This window comes from Tetrahymena thermophila (genome assembly GCF_000189635.1).
Source record: "Tetrahymena thermophila SB210 genomic scaffold scf_8254815, whole genome shotgun sequence".
NCBI lineage: Eukaryota > Ciliophora > Oligohymenophorea > Hymenostomatida > Tetrahymenidae > Tetrahymena > Tetrahymena thermophila.
The window spans coordinates 630,937-648,311 of record NW_002476571.1 but is presented as its reverse complement, the minus strand read 5'-3'; the positions used below and the strand labels follow the sequence as shown (position 1 = coordinate 648,311).

At 21.6% G+C, this 17,375-nt stretch overlaps 6 protein-coding genes across 6 annotated transcripts in view; 4 read left to right on the top strand and 2 right to left on the bottom strand. All coding sequences in view use genetic code 6, as the record gives it.

Annotated features, from left to right (window-relative positions):
• Positions 1-3,784: 3,784 nt before the first annotated feature.
• On the top strand, positions 3,785-4,269 carry TTHERM_000205206 (transmembrane protein, putative; the record flags this gene model as incomplete). Its single annotated transcript, XM_012795369.1, has 2 exons — positions 3,785-3,789; positions 3,852-4,269. The coding sequence occupies 2 exons, from the start codon at positions 3,785-3,787 to the stop codon at positions 4,267-4,269; spliced, it is 423 nt and encodes a 140-aa protein (XP_012650823.1).
• Positions 4,270-4,776: 507 nt separating this feature from the next.
• TTHERM_00205200 (glutathione S-transferase, amine-terminal domain protein) lies at positions 4,777-5,451 on the bottom strand (the record flags this gene model as incomplete). Its single annotated transcript, XM_001007107.1, has 1 exon — positions 4,777-5,451. One exon carries the CDS (start codon positions 5,449-5,451, stop codon positions 4,777-4,779), a length of 675 nt encoding a protein of 224 aa, XP_001007107.1.
• A 1,262-nt stretch (positions 5,452-6,713) lies between these two features.
• On the top strand, positions 6,714-9,050 carry TTHERM_00205190 (hypothetical protein; the record flags this gene model as incomplete). Its single annotated transcript, XM_001007106.2, has 7 exons — positions 6,714-7,130; positions 7,189-7,332; positions 7,389-7,647; positions 7,846-7,985; positions 8,043-8,184; positions 8,238-8,364; positions 8,480-9,050. 7 exons carry the CDS (start codon positions 6,714-6,716, stop codon positions 9,048-9,050), a joined length of 1,800 nt encoding a protein of 599 aa, XP_001007106.2.
• A 2,068-nt stretch (positions 9,051-11,118) lies between these two features.
• TTHERM_00205180 (CAMP-dependent kinase, regulatory protein) lies at positions 11,119-14,354 on the top strand (the record flags this gene model as incomplete). The annotated part of the gene is made up of 10 exons (XM_001007105.3): positions 11,119-11,223; positions 11,449-11,485; positions 11,987-12,021; positions 12,175-12,467; positions 13,319-13,458; positions 13,585-13,691; positions 13,744-13,890; positions 13,949-14,015; positions 14,078-14,181; positions 14,244-14,354. The coding sequence occupies 10 exons, from the start codon at positions 11,119-11,121 to the stop codon at positions 14,352-14,354; spliced, it is 1,146 nt and encodes a 381-aa protein (XP_001007105.2).
• A 1,385-nt stretch (positions 14,355-15,739) lies between these two features.
• TTHERM_00205170 (transport system kinase) lies at positions 15,740-16,382 on the bottom strand (the record flags this gene model as incomplete). The annotated part of the gene is made up of 2 exons (XM_001007104.3): positions 15,740-16,057; positions 16,236-16,382. 2 exons carry the CDS (start codon positions 16,380-16,382, stop codon positions 15,740-15,742), a joined length of 465 nt encoding a protein of 154 aa, XP_001007104.2.
• Positions 16,383-17,308: 926 nt separating this feature from the next.
• TTHERM_00204170 (hypothetical protein) overlaps positions 17,309-17,375 on the top strand; it is a gene marked incomplete at both ends in the record, with an annotated part of 337 nt that continues 270 nt past the window's right edge. Inside the window, one exon of the mRNA XM_001007103.3 lies at positions 17,309-17,375. This exon is cut by the window's right edge and continues 110 nt beyond it. Within this exon, the coding sequence (XP_001007103.3) occupies positions 17,309-17,375 (67 nt within the window).

Sequence of the window (17,375 nt, the reverse complement as noted above, 5' to 3'; positions counted from 1 at the left end):
AAAAATGACTAAATGGTAGCTTAAGTATTTTTTTTTCTTTTTAAATCAGAATATGTTTTAATGACAATATGAAAATAAAAAATTGAGGAAATGAAGGGGAGACTAAAAAAGGTGCTGGCTACCTTTTAAAATTCATATATACTTTTATCATATAATTAATGGCATATATGATGTGTAATTATTTTTAAGCATGTATGTACAACATCAATTTAAAATTAAAATCTTATTTTGATTATACAAAAAATTTTATTTATTAGTATTAAATTTAAAAAAAATATATATTAATAAATAATATAGCAGCAAAGTTTATTTTATGATAATTATGAAAAATTAAAAAATAAATACACTTATTTGAATCAAATATATATGAAAATAAATACAAAAATAATTCTAAATAGCATAATAGAGCTATAATTTATACACTTGATTAAGTCATTTAAATATGACTAAACAGCAGGATTTGAAGAAGAGCAATTACTTTCTATGCAAGAATAAGTCTTACTTTAAATTTAATCGTTTTAAATTGCACAATTCTATTTGCATTTAATTAAAGATACAAGAGCAGTATAGCAATCTGTTTCACCTTTTTTACAAATTTCTCCTTACTCCATTTTTAAGGTCAGATCTTTTGCACATTGTGGTGTTTTATCAATAGCATTTATAGAGTCTAAAATAAGAATGAATAACAAAATATATACTTATTTCATTTATTGTTTTTTTCCTAATGTATTTTAATTTTTAATTTATTTAAATTGTTAATGAAAAAATTATTTATTTTTAATCTAAACACTTTTATAATTAATTAGACGGAAATTACGATTATTGAAAGCCTGAAGATAAAATTTGATTGCTTTTATTCTCATAATTAATAATTAAAATACAATAGATAAATCTTGTAATCAACACAAGACGAAAATCCTTATGCTTTTGCTTTTAAATTTATCTCGTCAACATTAATTTTTGATTTTCTTAAACCATAAATTATTCATCAAAATAAAACTCTCAAGTTTGAATTTAAAAAGTAACTTTTTATTTATTGTAAATCTTGTTCATTGAAAGGAGATAAATTATGTGTTAATTTATAATGATGATTAAAAATTCATAGTTATTTGATTACATTATGAATAATAGTAATTGAAAATAAAATATCTATTAAATATTTGATAAATTGTAACAAGATTTATATCTTTTAAAAAAATTAACAGTTCAATAGCTAATGAAAAAAATAGCTCTTAATTTCTTCTTAATTTAATAATTTATTTCACACTCAATAATAAGATGAGGTAAAATTAATTTTTGGATATTGATTGATTCCCTCCCTGGTTAATTGCCTTTTAGTCTGTAATCAGGAAATTTAATTTTTTTGTCTTAAATATTTTTGAATTATTTACATTAATTTAAATAGAAAAATATCAAATTTTTTTGTTAAACTGGATAGAAATTGATTAATGCTGAATAAAATTTTTTAATTTTATTTTATTATTTTACTGTTCAGTTTTAATCAAATATTTATTTGGATTATAAATATTATAATTGAGTTTTTATTCTAATCTTTTTAGAAGGGAGACTGCCTACCTGACCAAAAATTAAAAGTTTTATTTTCAATTTATTCTATTCAGATTTTAACATTTATTTTATAAAACAAACAAATTTATTCACCTAAAATAATTACTTAATTTTATTCCTATTCATATTAGAATATACTTTAACTATTAATTCATTTATTTTTTACTCATCAGTTTGAATAAAATAAATGTATTTTTGCAATCAAAATATTATAATTGAATAAATTATTTAATCAAAAAATTTTTTTAGAAGGGACGAGCGCCTCTACCTGCCTTAAAAAAAATGAAATAAATATCATATTTCCAATTTTTTTCTATTCAGATATTAACAATTATTAATTTATAGAACAAATAATATTTCAATATAAAATAACTAATTAATTTTTACTCCTGTTCATTCAAATAAGAATATTATTTTGTTATTAGTTCATTAAATTTTTTAATTTCATTTTATTATTTTTACTATTCAGTATTAATCAATTTTTTACTTGCAAAAAAATAATATAATTGAGGAAATAGTTTAATCAGAAAATTTTTTAGAAGGGAGACTGACTGACTGACTACCTGATCAAAAATTAAATTTATTATTTTCAATTTATTCTATTCAGATTTTAACAATTATTAATTAAAAGTGCAAATCATTTTTAATCTAAAATAACTAAATACTTTATACTATTGTTTAAATAAGTCTATTATTTAGTTATCAATTAATAAATTTAGGTATTTAAAGAACAAAGATGGATTAAATTAAATACTTAATTAAAGTATACATGTTAGTTAGTTTTATTCTTTCATTAATCTAAATTTTAAGCTAAGCAATAAGCAAGCTAGATTAATAAGTTAGTTAATTAATTTAATTTTAATACTTCTATTATTCTGCCTGTATCCAACCTTTAAAAGTATTTCAAACAAAAATAAATAAAAAACTAGCTTGTTTAAATATTTTTTATATAATTATGAGTTCTATTTCTATTATTTATTTTTTGTAAGTGTGTTCAAGTGAAAAATAATGATTTCCAAATTAGATAGAGAGATTTAGAAATTTATAATATTACCAATTTCTTATTTTTTATTTTATACTATTTTTTCTCAAAACTTAAATAGTAGAACAGCAAAATTTAAAGAAATCAAATACAGGAAATATTTCTAAGCTGGGCTCGCCTCTATGGTATAAAAAAATTCCTCAAAATATACAGTGCATAGTTTAGAGAAGATTTTATTATGAAAAAATTTCACTTTGGATAAAACTTTTGCCCATATTTTAGGCGAATTCAATTTATAAGGGTGCCAAGTTTGGTTTTACATATTTTACTGTGAAAAATTTTTAAATCAAATTAAAACATTTTTTTAAAAAATTTAAATATTATTATTACTATTTATTAAAAATGAATGATACCTCTCTCTTCAGTCTTGTTTAAAACTAATATAATTATAAATTTTCAAATGCATATTCTCTGTTTCTGTGAGAAATTATGTGTTGAGATAAAAGAATACAAAAGTATTTTAATTAAATTATTAATTTTTATTAAAGCAATTTACTTTAAGTTCTATTTAAGTTTCCAGTTAAATCAAATATTTTTATTTTAAAATAATTTATATTTAAATATCAACAAATAAAATCTAAGTATTTTTTTGATTCTTTAAAATATTTATTAATAAATTCTTTAAAAAAAACAAGTAAGCTTTGGTGAAAAGATATATTTATAGATTTTTGGTAATAATATTAGGAAAAGTCAGCAATTTAAGAGAAAGAAACAGACACTTTAGAAAAATAAAAGAAAGAGACAAATCTAATATCCCTACCATCTATTTTAAAAGGCTTTATTAAAATTAAAATTTTGATATAAATTTACAAGTAAAATTGGAAGAATTATAATATAAATAAATTAAAAATTAATTGATTTAATTTCTTAATATAAATTTGATTCAAAACATATCAAAAATTAATAGTAGAAATAATTAAATGACTAGTAAGATAGCAGGTGTTTATGACGAAGTAGAAATCGAAGATTTAGATTTCGATGAGGAAACTGGCATTTTCACTTATCCTTGTCCCTGCGGAGACAAATTTTAAATTACTCTAGTAGATTATCAAAATATTCAAATTAATTTATGTAAGTTAATTATTATTTTATGTAAAATTAATTAGGACATGATAAAAGCAAAAATGGACATTGGAACTTGTCCAAGCTGTTCTTTAACTATCAGAGTTATTTTTGATGAGGTATTTTGGATATATATTTGGATTAGTTCCTAATATAACTATTTATATTTAATTATCAATAGGATTCTTACAAGGAATATGAATAGCTCATGGAAGATTTTAAGAATTCATAATGAACATATTAATTAATGTAAAAAGAAAGTAAAAATTAAGATGTTAAAAAGAAACCTGTAAATTAGTAGAAATGTAAATAAATATGAGTAAAACAAAATAGTTTAATTTAGTTAGTAAATAAAAACCATGCAAAAAAAATAACCAATTAGTCAATTATAATTATAAACAAACAAATAAATAATACATAGCTCTAATTATATTTATTTATACCTTTATATTTTATGCTTCTAAGTAATTATTCTTTTCAAAACTTATTATATTAATTAACCTTCCACAAAAATATTTATCTATCTTAAAATCTATGTATCTACCTTCCTACCTACCTATTAAATTAATGAATGCATTAATCAATTATTACTTAAATGAATTATAAAATCAATAATTCAATATTTCTACTTTTTAAATATAATAAATTGTTTTAAATAAAATTCCATTTTGTTTTATGTTTAAAAAATAAATCATTTATTTAATTCAAATATTGTCATTAAAGAAAAAAAATGATAAAAATCCTAAAAATAAGCTCAATAAGATAAATTAGTATTTTATATTATCGAAATTGAATGTTAATTTATGAATGAAAATTTGTTAAAGACACAAAAATTTATAAATATATAATTTTACTGATTTATCTATACCCTTTATCACAAATCTTTGATCAAACTTAATCTTATTTAGTTAGTTAGCTAGTTAGGTATGTAAATTTTGATTAATAATTATTCTAATAGAAAAAATTAAACACATGCATAAGTATATAAAAAAGAGAGATTTTATTCAAATTTTGTTGTTTTGATGTAAAAAGTATCTTTTATTTGTAAAAATTAAAGCAACATACAAAAAAACAAAAAGGATTTTTATTTTTAAATGATATTTATTTCAAAGAGTTGAATCAGAATTCCATACAGAAGTTGGCCCGTAGATAACGAATGATTTGTTGTATCTATCGGAATTCAAATAGTCTTATATTTAGGGTAAATTCTAGATTCTGTAGTAGTGACTACGAAGATTTGGAAAAACATCAAAGACATTTTCTTCTTTAAATATTTTATGAGCGATGAACATAAGCTCATAAAGGTAGAAGTCATAATAGCAAATTTTACCATTATTGATATACTCCTTATTATTTAAATAATTATTTAATTAGCCAAAGGGGACTGAGAATCTTTAGAAGTTTGCTTTTAATTCTTCTTTGTATTTAGGGCTATAAGCAAGCTGTCCAATCAAGTATATATTTTCATTTACAATCCCTCTGATTCTAGCAATATTGATTCTGTCCTCAATGGTTGTGCCAATCATGTCTTCTCTGTTAGCTTTTACACAAACGTATTGAGCTATTGCATCTGACTCTGTTAAAACATAGTCTCCATCTTTAAGATAGGGTAAATTAGGGAAATCAGACTAAAGAGCAGGTTTGTCAACTTACTTCCACTAATTATAGCTAGAAAGATCGTATCCCTTATAGGTGTAAGGTAATTATAGATAATTTAAGAGCATTCTGATAGGCTCAGTTCTACCTCTTAAGTTCCAATAGCTTAAAATTAAATTGCTCATTTCTTTACAAATTGTTGTAATTTTTAAAAGTTTTTTGAGTTTTGAATAGATATTTTTATATATATTTTGTGATAATTAAATTACCAATTAATTAATTTATTTGAAATATGCATATTCATAGATAAATAAAATTTTTACATTTACTATCAACCACAAAAATAAATCCTAATTCTTCTAATATCAAAACAATTTCTGCTTAAAACTGTTATTAAAATAGAAATAGAGGATACTATTTTGTGCGAATGTTCTAAAGAAAGTATTTCATAATAAATCCCAAAATAACTTAAGATATTTAAAAATAATTTATAATTATAAATTTTTAGACAGTTCAACCTAATAAGGAATCCTTTCAAAAAAATTGATATTTACCATACAAAAGGATTAAATATTTATTTAATCAAATAGAATCATCCTTCTTGCATTTTGCATTGATTTTACTATTATAGAAAGGAAAAATTGATTTCTTTAGAAAATTCTAAAGTAGAATTAATGTTATTCATAATTTTAAAATAGATAAAAAAAGCTTAATTTCAAAATTTTAAAACTTAAAATAAAAGTAACAAAAATATATTTTATATACATCAGAAAAAAAACTAATAAACTAAATAATTAAATTTTAATAAGAATTTTTAATATGTATGGAGAAAAATTAAGATAAAATAATATTTAAATTTTCAATGGAGATTCAAGAAGCTCTGCAAGAAAAATAAAAAAATTAATATTCAAAACAAACTAAAATAAAAACTTTTTTTATTTAAATTAGAAATAAGCTAAGAAAATCATAGTATTATTGATAATTTATTCATTTGAGTGTTTATAAAATAAAAAAACTATTTTTTTAATTATATGTATCCATAAATTATTTAGCATGTTCAATATGTTTTAATCTATATTATTATAATTTTTTACATGTTTTTACTTTGGTTTTATCAACAAATTTCTCACACAAAAAATAAAAAATAATTTTATTTTAAGAAATTTTTATATGACTTGATTGTTAGTTAAATCTTTTTAAATAAATTGAAATTAATGTTATAATTAATATAATAAACGAATGCTTGGCTGTTTGTATAAAAAGTAATTATTATCAACAGAAATACAAAGTCTATTTATCTTTTCTATTTAAATGATTAAATTCAAAAAAATAATTGGTGTTTGATATCTTAAATTAGTTTTGAATTGTTTTTTTTTCAGAAGCGCTAAATCAACTATAAAAAATATATTATCGGATACATTATTAATAATTAGAGTTTATAAATTAGATGAGCAGCAGTAAGTAATAGCATAAGAAAAAAGCACTTTCTACCTTGTAAAATCATAGGGTTTAGTGCCATCCTTCATATGAAAACACCTACAGAGATGAAAATATTGAAGTTAATAAAGAAAATAAAAAAGATTAAAACTATTTGATTTAATAGCAGTAGATATAATAGAATCAGTTAAGAAAACATAGTTTTAGTAAGGGAAGAGAACAAAGCTATAATTAAATACAAATGAAATAAGAATAAAATGAAAAATACAGCTATAGATAGTTATCGTAAAACTAATCTGTAGATTAGATACCATAAAAAATATAATGTAGTGTAACAGATACAACAACTGAAATCAAATGGAAAGAGCTATAAGAAATGGACGAAGAAGAAATGTATATTGAAAGGCTTCGCTAATAAAGGAAAAAAGTAAATTTTAAAGTAAAATGGCTTATTTAAGTAAATACTTTGTCTGTAAATCTAATAGATAGATGAAATAAAAGGAGAATTTGTATAAAAAATTGATTATTACAACGAATTAGAAATTAAATTAAAAGAGTTAGCCAAATATAAACCGTATTTTGAGAAATACAATCAACTCAAAAAAATTATGGAGTAAACATTAGAAAAAGTAAAATTTATTTAATAATTAGCAAAGTAAATAATATTATTTTTAACTTTAAATAGCTTGACAAAAGAGAAACTGATTACAAGTGCTAAAAAGAATAGAATAATTTACTGAAAGCATAAATAAAAGAATTACAAGAAAAAAATGCTGATGGAAAAAAAGATAATTTGTAATTACTTGAAGATATAGAATAAAGAAAAATTCAAAATAGCTAACTTCAAAATCAAATCAGAAGCATGATTGCAAAAGAAAATGAAATTTAATATTAATTGAAAGCATAGCAAGATAAATTTGAAAGTTTGGACTAACTTTTCAAATGTAAACCATTTTTATTTTAAATTAAATTTTAATTTAATAAATTCAATAAAATTCTAAATTTAGTTGATTAAAAGATAATTTATATTAGAAAAATAATCAAAAATACCTTTTCATTTGTTTATTTTATATTAAATATTTTTATTGAAAATTTAATAAAATGATTGATTTATTTTAAATTGCACATATTATTTAATATAGAATAGATGACTTAGACAAAAATTGAAAATATAAAACTATTTGACAATTTGAATATAATCAAATAGCTTAACGAACAAATTATAATATTAAAATCTTCAAAAGAAGAGTCAAATGTCAATAACCAAAGACTTTAGTAATAGGTAAAATTTTTATAATTTACTATTTAAATATAAATTTTAATCTAATAAATAATATAGATTATTGAATAGTAAGAAGAAATAAATAAAATAAAAGATGAAAAAGCAATAATTTTAAAGGAGCTTTAAAGAAAAACTTCAGAAATTGATGATTTGAAGGTGAAATTCTAGGAGTTAGAGTACAACTAGATTATGATAAATGGTTGCTTTATTTCTTAATTTGTTTTCTGTCTTTTAAATAATTTTTTATAATAGCAAAGAAATCAATAATGCAAGAGGAATTTGAGCAAAAGAGAGCTCTAAACGATAACAATTTAGAAGAATTCAAATTTATAATTAATGAATAAGAAGAAGAACTAAAGAAGTCAAGAACCTTAAACCAGTAAATTTTAATACAGAATTTTAGCAATTAATTTAAAGAAATTAATTATTTCAAGAATCTTGAATGATAATATAAATTTGATTTTAACATCTTTAATTTATTTATTTATAAATAGGTTATTGAGTGTTGAATATGACACAGCTGTAAAAAAAATTAAGGAGTTTGAGTAAGAAATTTGGGAATACAGAAAAGAAAATCACAATTTGAAAGTAAAGCTGAGCAATATCCTTTAGGGTAAGGGAGAATTAATTATTCCTAATCAGAAGCTAGTCAAAGAAGAGCTTGACCAATTGGAAAAAGACATATTTAGCTTTAAGAAAGCCTAAATGATAAAGTAATAAAATGAATAATAAGCTAAAAATTATGATTATAAAAACAGTAATAATAATAATAAAAATAATATAATACCTTCTTCTGATGATGGAAACAGCAGTGAGGCTCTTTACAGCTATGCGAATAGGATTTAAAACTAGCCTACCTAAGATAGCTGCTATAATCTAAGTAATGCGAATTGCAATACAAGTAAGAGCAATAATAATAATAATAATAATAACTATTATAACATTGAAACTGATAAATATAATTCTTCAAATGCATAGCTGTATTCTAATTATTCTGAATAGCCCCAGTTCTAAAATAATCTAAATAATAGTCACTTTTCCAATCATAACTATAATCAATTTTGATATTAGTAATAAATAACCAACAAATTAAAAGATAAAACCTAATTAATTAATTTCTCCACAAAATCAATATAAATTAACATAAAAATTCAAGTAATTTATAATTAAAACATACTTTATTAATAATATATTTTTTTTGCTTTCGAGCTTTATTTTTACACTTATCTTAAATCATTTATATTCCTATCAAAGTAACCTTAAATAATTAATTAATTCTTTCAAAACGAATTATCAGATTGTTTTTAATTTCTCTCTAACTAACAAAATTTCTTTAATATTTTTGAAAAATAATATCTTTTTCTTGAAAATATTTGACACATTTTAAACATATTTATTTATTTTTCATTTATAATGGGTGGATGGAACTAACATTTTTCACTTTAATTATTTTTAAATTTGAATGAAACTTGGAGTTATAACCTTAAAAAGCTTGTGAAAAATTTCAGTTCCACCCCATAAAATATATTAAAAAAAGTTAATAAATTTATATTTATTTATATTTTATTGCTTTATTACTTTTTATTTGATATTTATTTTAAAAAATAATTTTCCTTTAATTAAAATCTTTCACTTTTAGTATAAGAATTTAAATATATCCAATTATTTAAAGTGAGATATATATCTTGTTTATTTATTTTTTTGTAATTTCTTTTTGATTATTTAATTATGAATTATTGGTAGAATTAGATAAATTTCAAGCTTTTTCACTACAATCACATAGTTACAATGGTTTCAAAAATTATTTCTGTTATATAATTCAATCTATAAGCAAAGCATAATAAAAAACCATTAGATATATTTGATTTTTGTTTAATTAATAGTGCTATGGAATTTAATATTCAGTTAACTTTTAAAAATTGATATATTTATTTATTTGTGATATTTATATTATCAAAATAATATGCATAGTTCGAACCATTTCTTTAACTAAATAATTAATAAACTTGCATTAGAATTTTATTACATTTTGAGCTATTACTTAGATTCTTTTTTAATTAATTAATTAGTTAACAATGAGTTTCTAAAACAAGTAATATGAATAATATATGTTCAGTAAAATCATCATAGTAACTAGAAGCTAGAATTTTTCAAGAATTTTATTTTGAGCATTTAATAATCGATCGTTTAATTATTATTATTTTGATGAAGTAATAACTTAGTTAATTTAGATACATATTTAGTAATAGGATTTATTTATAAATAATTTTCATATTTGAAAAAATCTTAAGTTAAAAAATACAGAAATTTGTGTAATCACTTTTAAGTGGATGTATTAAAATTACATTAGGCATAAAATATAACAACCATAATACTGCTTAAATTTAGGGAGAAGGTAACATAAATAGACATAAGATAAAATTGTAAAGTAATAAATTATGATAATTTTATATAGAATTTATGATATGTAACTCTACTTAAAATTAGTGTATATTTTAGTAGGTGCATTTATTTATTTATGTGGAAAGCTTGATTGGTTTTAAGTAAGAAAATAATAAATGATCATTCGAATTGATCTGATACATTTAGATTAGAACAGGAAAATAAATAAATAAATTAATTGATTATGAACACAAATCAAAACTGATTGATATAATTAATTTCTTATACTGTTCTATGATTCTAAATAAAAGGAGATCATAAATTAATTTGTTTGTTTTTAGTTTATTTATGGTAACAGTTTTTCTATTGATTAATAAAGAAATAAATAAATTAATTTATTTTAGAATTCTTTGGTAAATTTTTATTAATATTTAACATTGGCTGATCAATAAATAAATAAGTATGTATATATATGCATCAAGGTAATTCGATTATGTATTTTATTATTTTTGCTAATTCATAAAAGGTCTTTCTTTTAGTTTTTGCTTGATATTTTAGGCTGACTGTCAGACAAGACAGACAGGCAGACATAAAGACATATATATATATAATCAATCATTCAGACATTCAAAAGCAATAAAAATTACAAAAATAAAAGAAGAAATAAAGAAACTAACTCAATAATAATAAAAACAAAAATTAAAGAAAATTTAATTAGCTAATAAATAAATTAAGAAACAAACAAAAACAAATGTCAGTACAAAGCGAGTAGGGTAAGAAATATTTATCAACAAAGGTCACTCCCATCTTTGAAAAGTTGGTTGTTGAGTTAGTCAAGAAGTAGCCTGAATAAGTCGTAAGCAAGACTTCTATTTTTTATTTTAATTAGGCGCTTTTCAAAAAATCATTTAAATTTATTGAGTTTTCATATTTCAATCACTCAAATAATATATTTGTATGTATGTATGAATTTAAAACTCTGATTGACAGCTGGAGTTATTATTCATACAACGCCAATTAAATAAGCCTTTTGCTTTATTTATATTTTTTCTAAAATTATTTTTTTCATTTATCCTAAAAGGTTCCCTTTATGATTTAATGGCTCACTCAAAATTAGTGTAATTTATTATTTATAATTCCCTTTTTCACTCACTCATTTATAAAATGCAAACCTATAAACTCAATTACTCCAACAGTATGATTCCTTCTTCAACACATTGTTTATTGCCATTATAGGCAAATCATAGCAGGTAATATTCAGGCCATTTAAATAGAAAAGATTGCTCTAAAGCATTCATCTGATTATACACAAAAAAAGAAGATTTATGCTTTATACAATAGTTTTTTACTGATTTAGCAAGTTGGTGAAGATTTCATATAAAAACCTATTTCTACTCTTTCCATAAACAACTTAAAAAATAAAAAAAATTAAATTTAAAGCTTCAAAAACAAATAAATGGAGGCTTTAATATGGCTCTAAATTTGAATTTTCATCAAAGTTTGGAAAAATATAGTTTTTTATCCAAAAAATCAAGGTTTGTTGGAGTAAAAGCAATATTTCATTTGTGAGTGTTTTTATAAGGCATTTCAATATCAACTATTTTTTATATTATATATAGCCCATTTAGAAGGAGGTCATCACCACCACCATCACGTAAAAAAAATTACAATTAACATTGAACTGAAAAGATAAAAAATAAATAAAAGAAGCAAACAGTAAAGAAAAAGTTAGCTTTAATTTTGAAAATCCAACAGCTTGATTCTAAATAGTTAAAAGGTTTATTGATGTTTTTTGTTTGAAAAATAGGAACATAGCCAAAACGAAAGTGCTAGTGATAGCGACGACGAGTCTGTAGAAGATTTAGTTGATCCTTAAATTTTAATTAAGCAAAAGTAAGGAAAAACTATGCGTACTTCAGTCTCTGCTGAAGCTTATGGTCAATACAATCAAAAATCAGCATTTGTAGCTAAAAACATTCCCAAAAATGCCAATCAAGTTCTAAGAATAAAGCAACGTTTATCCTAAGCCTTCATGTTCCAAAGCTTGGACGAAAATGAACAAAGAGTAGTCATCGGTGCCATGGAAGAAAAGAAATTCAAGTATTTTATTAATAACATAAAATTTAGTCTATTAATTTTGAATAGAGATTTTGGTATCCAAAAAAGTTATAAAAAGTAAAAAAGTTCTCTTAAAAAAAGAAAGAAAGATAGATAGATAGAAGATCTGAATGATATTAGTTAGATTATTTATTTATTTATTTACTTTATTTAAGCGTTATTGCCTAAATAAATTATAAATTAATATCAATAAGCAAAAAACTAATAAATTAATTGGCTGATTGATTAATTTAATTTTTTTATTACTTAATTATTTATTTGATGATAATTAAGATAATTAATAAATAAAAAAAATACATTCAATCAATCACTCAGTCAACATATTTATTTTTAAATAGCATTTACTTTCATTCATTTTTTAAAACAAACGAGATGTAAATTGTAAATAAATTTTATTTCGCTGGATTTTAATGTTTGCATAAGAAATAAATACCTGAATGAATTCACTTTCCAGTTTTTAAAAAATAGCATGGCATAATTAAATAATAAAACAAGAAAGCAAGATTTTTTATTTATTTTTGATTTAAAGACTTAGTGAAAATGTTAATTTAAATTTAAAAATTACTGAATCTATTATTTTTCCATCATTTTATTTATTCTTTTCCTAATTTTTGTTTTCTTGAAACCTTTATATCGATCAATCAATTGATTAATCTATCTATCTATCTTTTTATTTATTTATTAATCCATCAATTTTTTGAGAACTTTCCTAAATTAATAACTTAATTCACAACTTGATATTAAACAGACTAAAATTATCAAAATTTATTTCAACCTTACACAAAAAAAAATAAATAATTTCCTTTCTAAATTTTTGTTTTTTAATTTAAAAGGGCTGGAGAAACCATCATCAAATAAGGAGACGATGGTGATGAGCTTTACGTTGTCGATAGCGGATTATTAGATTGCTACAAGGAAAAAGCCAACCAAGAAAAAATTCTTTTAAAAACCTATAAGGAGGGTGAAGCTTTCGGTAATTTAAAATTAAAAATTTTTACTTTATAGATTTTTTTTTATTTTCTATTTAATCATAAAAAATTCTATTTAATTTTGGATGATTAATTAATTAATTATTAATTGTATTTTTGTAAATTTAAAGGTGAACTTGCTCTATTATACAACGCTCCTAGAGCAGCTACTATTATTGCAAAGACTGATTGTATTCTTTTCTCATTAGACAGACCTACTTTCAATCATATTGTTAAGGTATTAAATATATTTCAAATAACCTTATAACTTAAAATAAAATAATTATTAGGATGCTGCCGCTAAGAAGAGAGAAAAATATGAAGCTTTCCTTTCTAAAGTTGAAATTCTCCACGATATGATTCCCTACGAAAGATTACAAATTGCTGATGCACTTCACTCCCACAAGTTCTCTAAAGGTGATTACATCGTTAAAGAAGTAATATTCTATTTAATGACACACAAACAAAAATAAATATTTCATTTAATTAAAAAAGGGAGAAAACGGTAACTCTTTCTTTATATTAGAAGAAGGTATCGCAGTAGCTACTAAGGTCATGCAAGGTAAAATAATACATTTACAATAAAAAAGTGCTAAATTATGTTTCGTTTTTATAATAAAACAGCCGGATAAGCTCCCGTCAAAGTTTATGAATACAAGAGTGGAGATTACTTTGGTGAAATTGCCTTGCTTAAAAATCAGACCAGAGCTGCTAATGTGATCGCTGAAGTAATTTATATATTCATGTTTAAGTTAACAAAGTAAATAAATAAATTTATTAAATAATTTAGAGCGACTGCACAGTAGTTTCAATGGACAGAGAATCTTTCAAGAGATTACTTGGTCCTCTTGAAGATATTTTAAGAAGAAATTTCCATAAGTACGAAAAATATATCAACTGAGATACACAAAAAATAATTTTAAAACGTTTAAATTAGAGATGAATAAGCTCAGTAATTGCAAATTCATCAAATTTTACGAATTTATTAACTCTAATTTAAGCAAAAACAAACAAACAAAACAAAACAGTTCTATATATTTTTTTTTACTTACTTACTTATTTGATAAATTGCTTGTGTGCTAGCTTCCTGCACTCATACACTGAAAATAAACAAATATGTTCATCGAGATTAAAATATATGAGCTTGCTGAGTGCTGCTATTGATAAACTAAAATCACTCAGCATTCACTCATAACCAGCAACATATCTTTCACTAATTTTTTGCTTAAACAGTAAAGGGCTCATTCAATTATTCACACACACACACATACATTCATTCATAAATAAATGGACAAACATCTTACAAATAAATTGCTAACTATGAACATGAACATACATACATTCATTCATTAATTGAAAAATACATAAATACATAAAGAAATAACTCAACAAATATTTGAATATACTAACTGATTTTTATTTTATTAATTTCTATATCTATATCTTATTGTTCTTATACCTTTTCCTAAAAATATTGTAATGAGCAGTCTTTTTACTTGATAATCTTATTCAAATTCCAATCTTTCTATTTATATGCAAATTATTTTATCAATCAATCTACCAATTAATCAATTAATAAGTGTTTCTTTATTCAGTTTTTGTTTTTCACCAAATAAATTTTTTATAATAAAATTTGTTGCTAATATCAAAAATTAAATATTATTGGTTTAAAATACAAAAAAAGCTAAGGCTTATTCATCAAAATTCATGTTAATTTAAAGTATATTTATTGTTTATTGCATGATACATTTAATAACTTATTAATGATGGACTTTGAAGTATGCGAAGAAAGTAAAAATAAAAAATATGATGAAGTGAGCAATTAAAAAATAATAAGATGAATACAGATAGTTAGTATATATAAAGATAGATATAGAAGTCAACAACAATAAGCAAAGGAGAAAACAAACTTAGAAAAAGAAATAAGAATAAAGAATGCATTGATTAGTGCAATTTTTATTTATTTATTTATTTTATAATTTTTTAGTGCGTGCGATTAATTTATTATTTAATTGTTTCATAAAAACCAACTAACTAACTAATTAATTAATTTAATTAATAAATAAATAAAGGAGTAGCAAGCATTGATCAATCAAATTTATTATAAGTCGTAAATTGCGAAGGTTTCACAATTAATTGCTATTGATAAATTTCGTAAAATTATTTGTTTCTTGGAGCAAGCTTTTTAAGTATTAGAAGAGCGCTTTGCATATTGTTGTCATTTAAACGATGTATTGATATTTATTTATTGTTTTATTTGTTTAAAGTAAATCAACATCAATGCAATCAATGGTTATCTTCGTTACCAACTTGCATTTCGAGTTCAGTAATTCTTCTTTGCAATCCCAAAAGTTATTATTGAAGAGCGGTCTTTTCACCCTTCAAAGAAGTAATTTACTATTGTAAACGAGCATTTTCAGCCTTTTGATGAGCGAAATGTCTCTTCATTTCTTCTTCGATTCTCATTAATTCGCTTGTCAAAGTCTTCTTAACATCTTGGGTTTTCATAGAAAGGACAGATTATAATGTGTCCTTTTCACTCTTCAAGATTTAAACTTCCTTCTTGTGGAAATTCATTTCGTCAGCTATGTTTTTAATCATTTCCTGTTTTAAAAAACATTTTATTAGTTTTATATTTTTCTATATTGAGTTTAATAAACAAGAATTGCTTCGTTTTATTTAATTGTTTGTTTGTTTGTAAAAATATTTTAAGTACCAACTACAATCAACTATCTGTTTATTATCGCTATTATAAATGTGAAAATTTCAATTAATTTATTACTTCTAATGACATAAGCTTGCCCTTAAGAGAAGCAGGGTTGGTGCCAAAAGAGGATTGAGTATTGTTGAATCCCTTTTGAGTGTTATTGTATTGTTGATAGTCATCTTCAGGTCTAGAACCCTTTCCGTATTTTAATGAGCTGTTCATTTACTTTTTCAAAAATCTATATTTATCTTTTAATGTATTATTTTTTAACTATTTTTTATTATCAATAAATTGTATTTAATTAGTTCTTTAAAACTTATAAATCTCAATTTATTTTTGCTTTGATATTTGCAATATAAATATTATCTTCCTCAATTAAATTAATTAAAGCATCACGCTATTATTACCAAAAAATCACAAAAAACCTTCATTTTTCTTTAGTTCTTTCTATTTATTTACTTACTTGCTATTAATATGTTATCTAAGCATAATAAAACTAATCCATAACACTCAGAATGCTATAATACTAACTAACTTATGAAAATCATTTATAAAATTTTAAAAGATATTTGGAAAATAATAAATAAATACATAAAATATACACTTAATAATGTTTATTTATTTTTGTGATCAATTTTTAAAAACAAAAATATTATTTTAGTTCATTAATTTCAAATAAAATCTATAAATAAATATTTCAAACAATTTAGATTGCTTATTTTTTTTGCATCAAGCTGAAATTTAAAAATGATAAGTTTAGATAGATTTAGTTTTTTATTTAACTTATTGCTGGCATATTCCTTCCTTCTGTCTATTTTCTATTCGTTCATTCCTTTCTTTATACCTTTTTGCTATTTTCAAATAAAAATGTAAATTTATAGGTTAAAAAAACCATTTTTAATTTTAATTTTTTATAGTAAGTACAAAGCCCTTTTGATAGTAAAAATATCAATATTTACTATAAACATTATTTGATAAATTTAAAAATTCTATATCTTTAGAGATAAAAAACAAAAAAAAATAAATAATTTTTGACATTCTATTATCAAAACAAATAATGAACTTTTTATGTTTGATCCTTTAAATTGATTCTTATTATAGATGATTTATTTATATTTATATTAATTAATAAAACAATTAAAAAAAATATGTTCATTTTTTAATCTAATAAAAGTCTATTCGCTTTTCTAAAGCAATAAGCAAAATTATAAATAA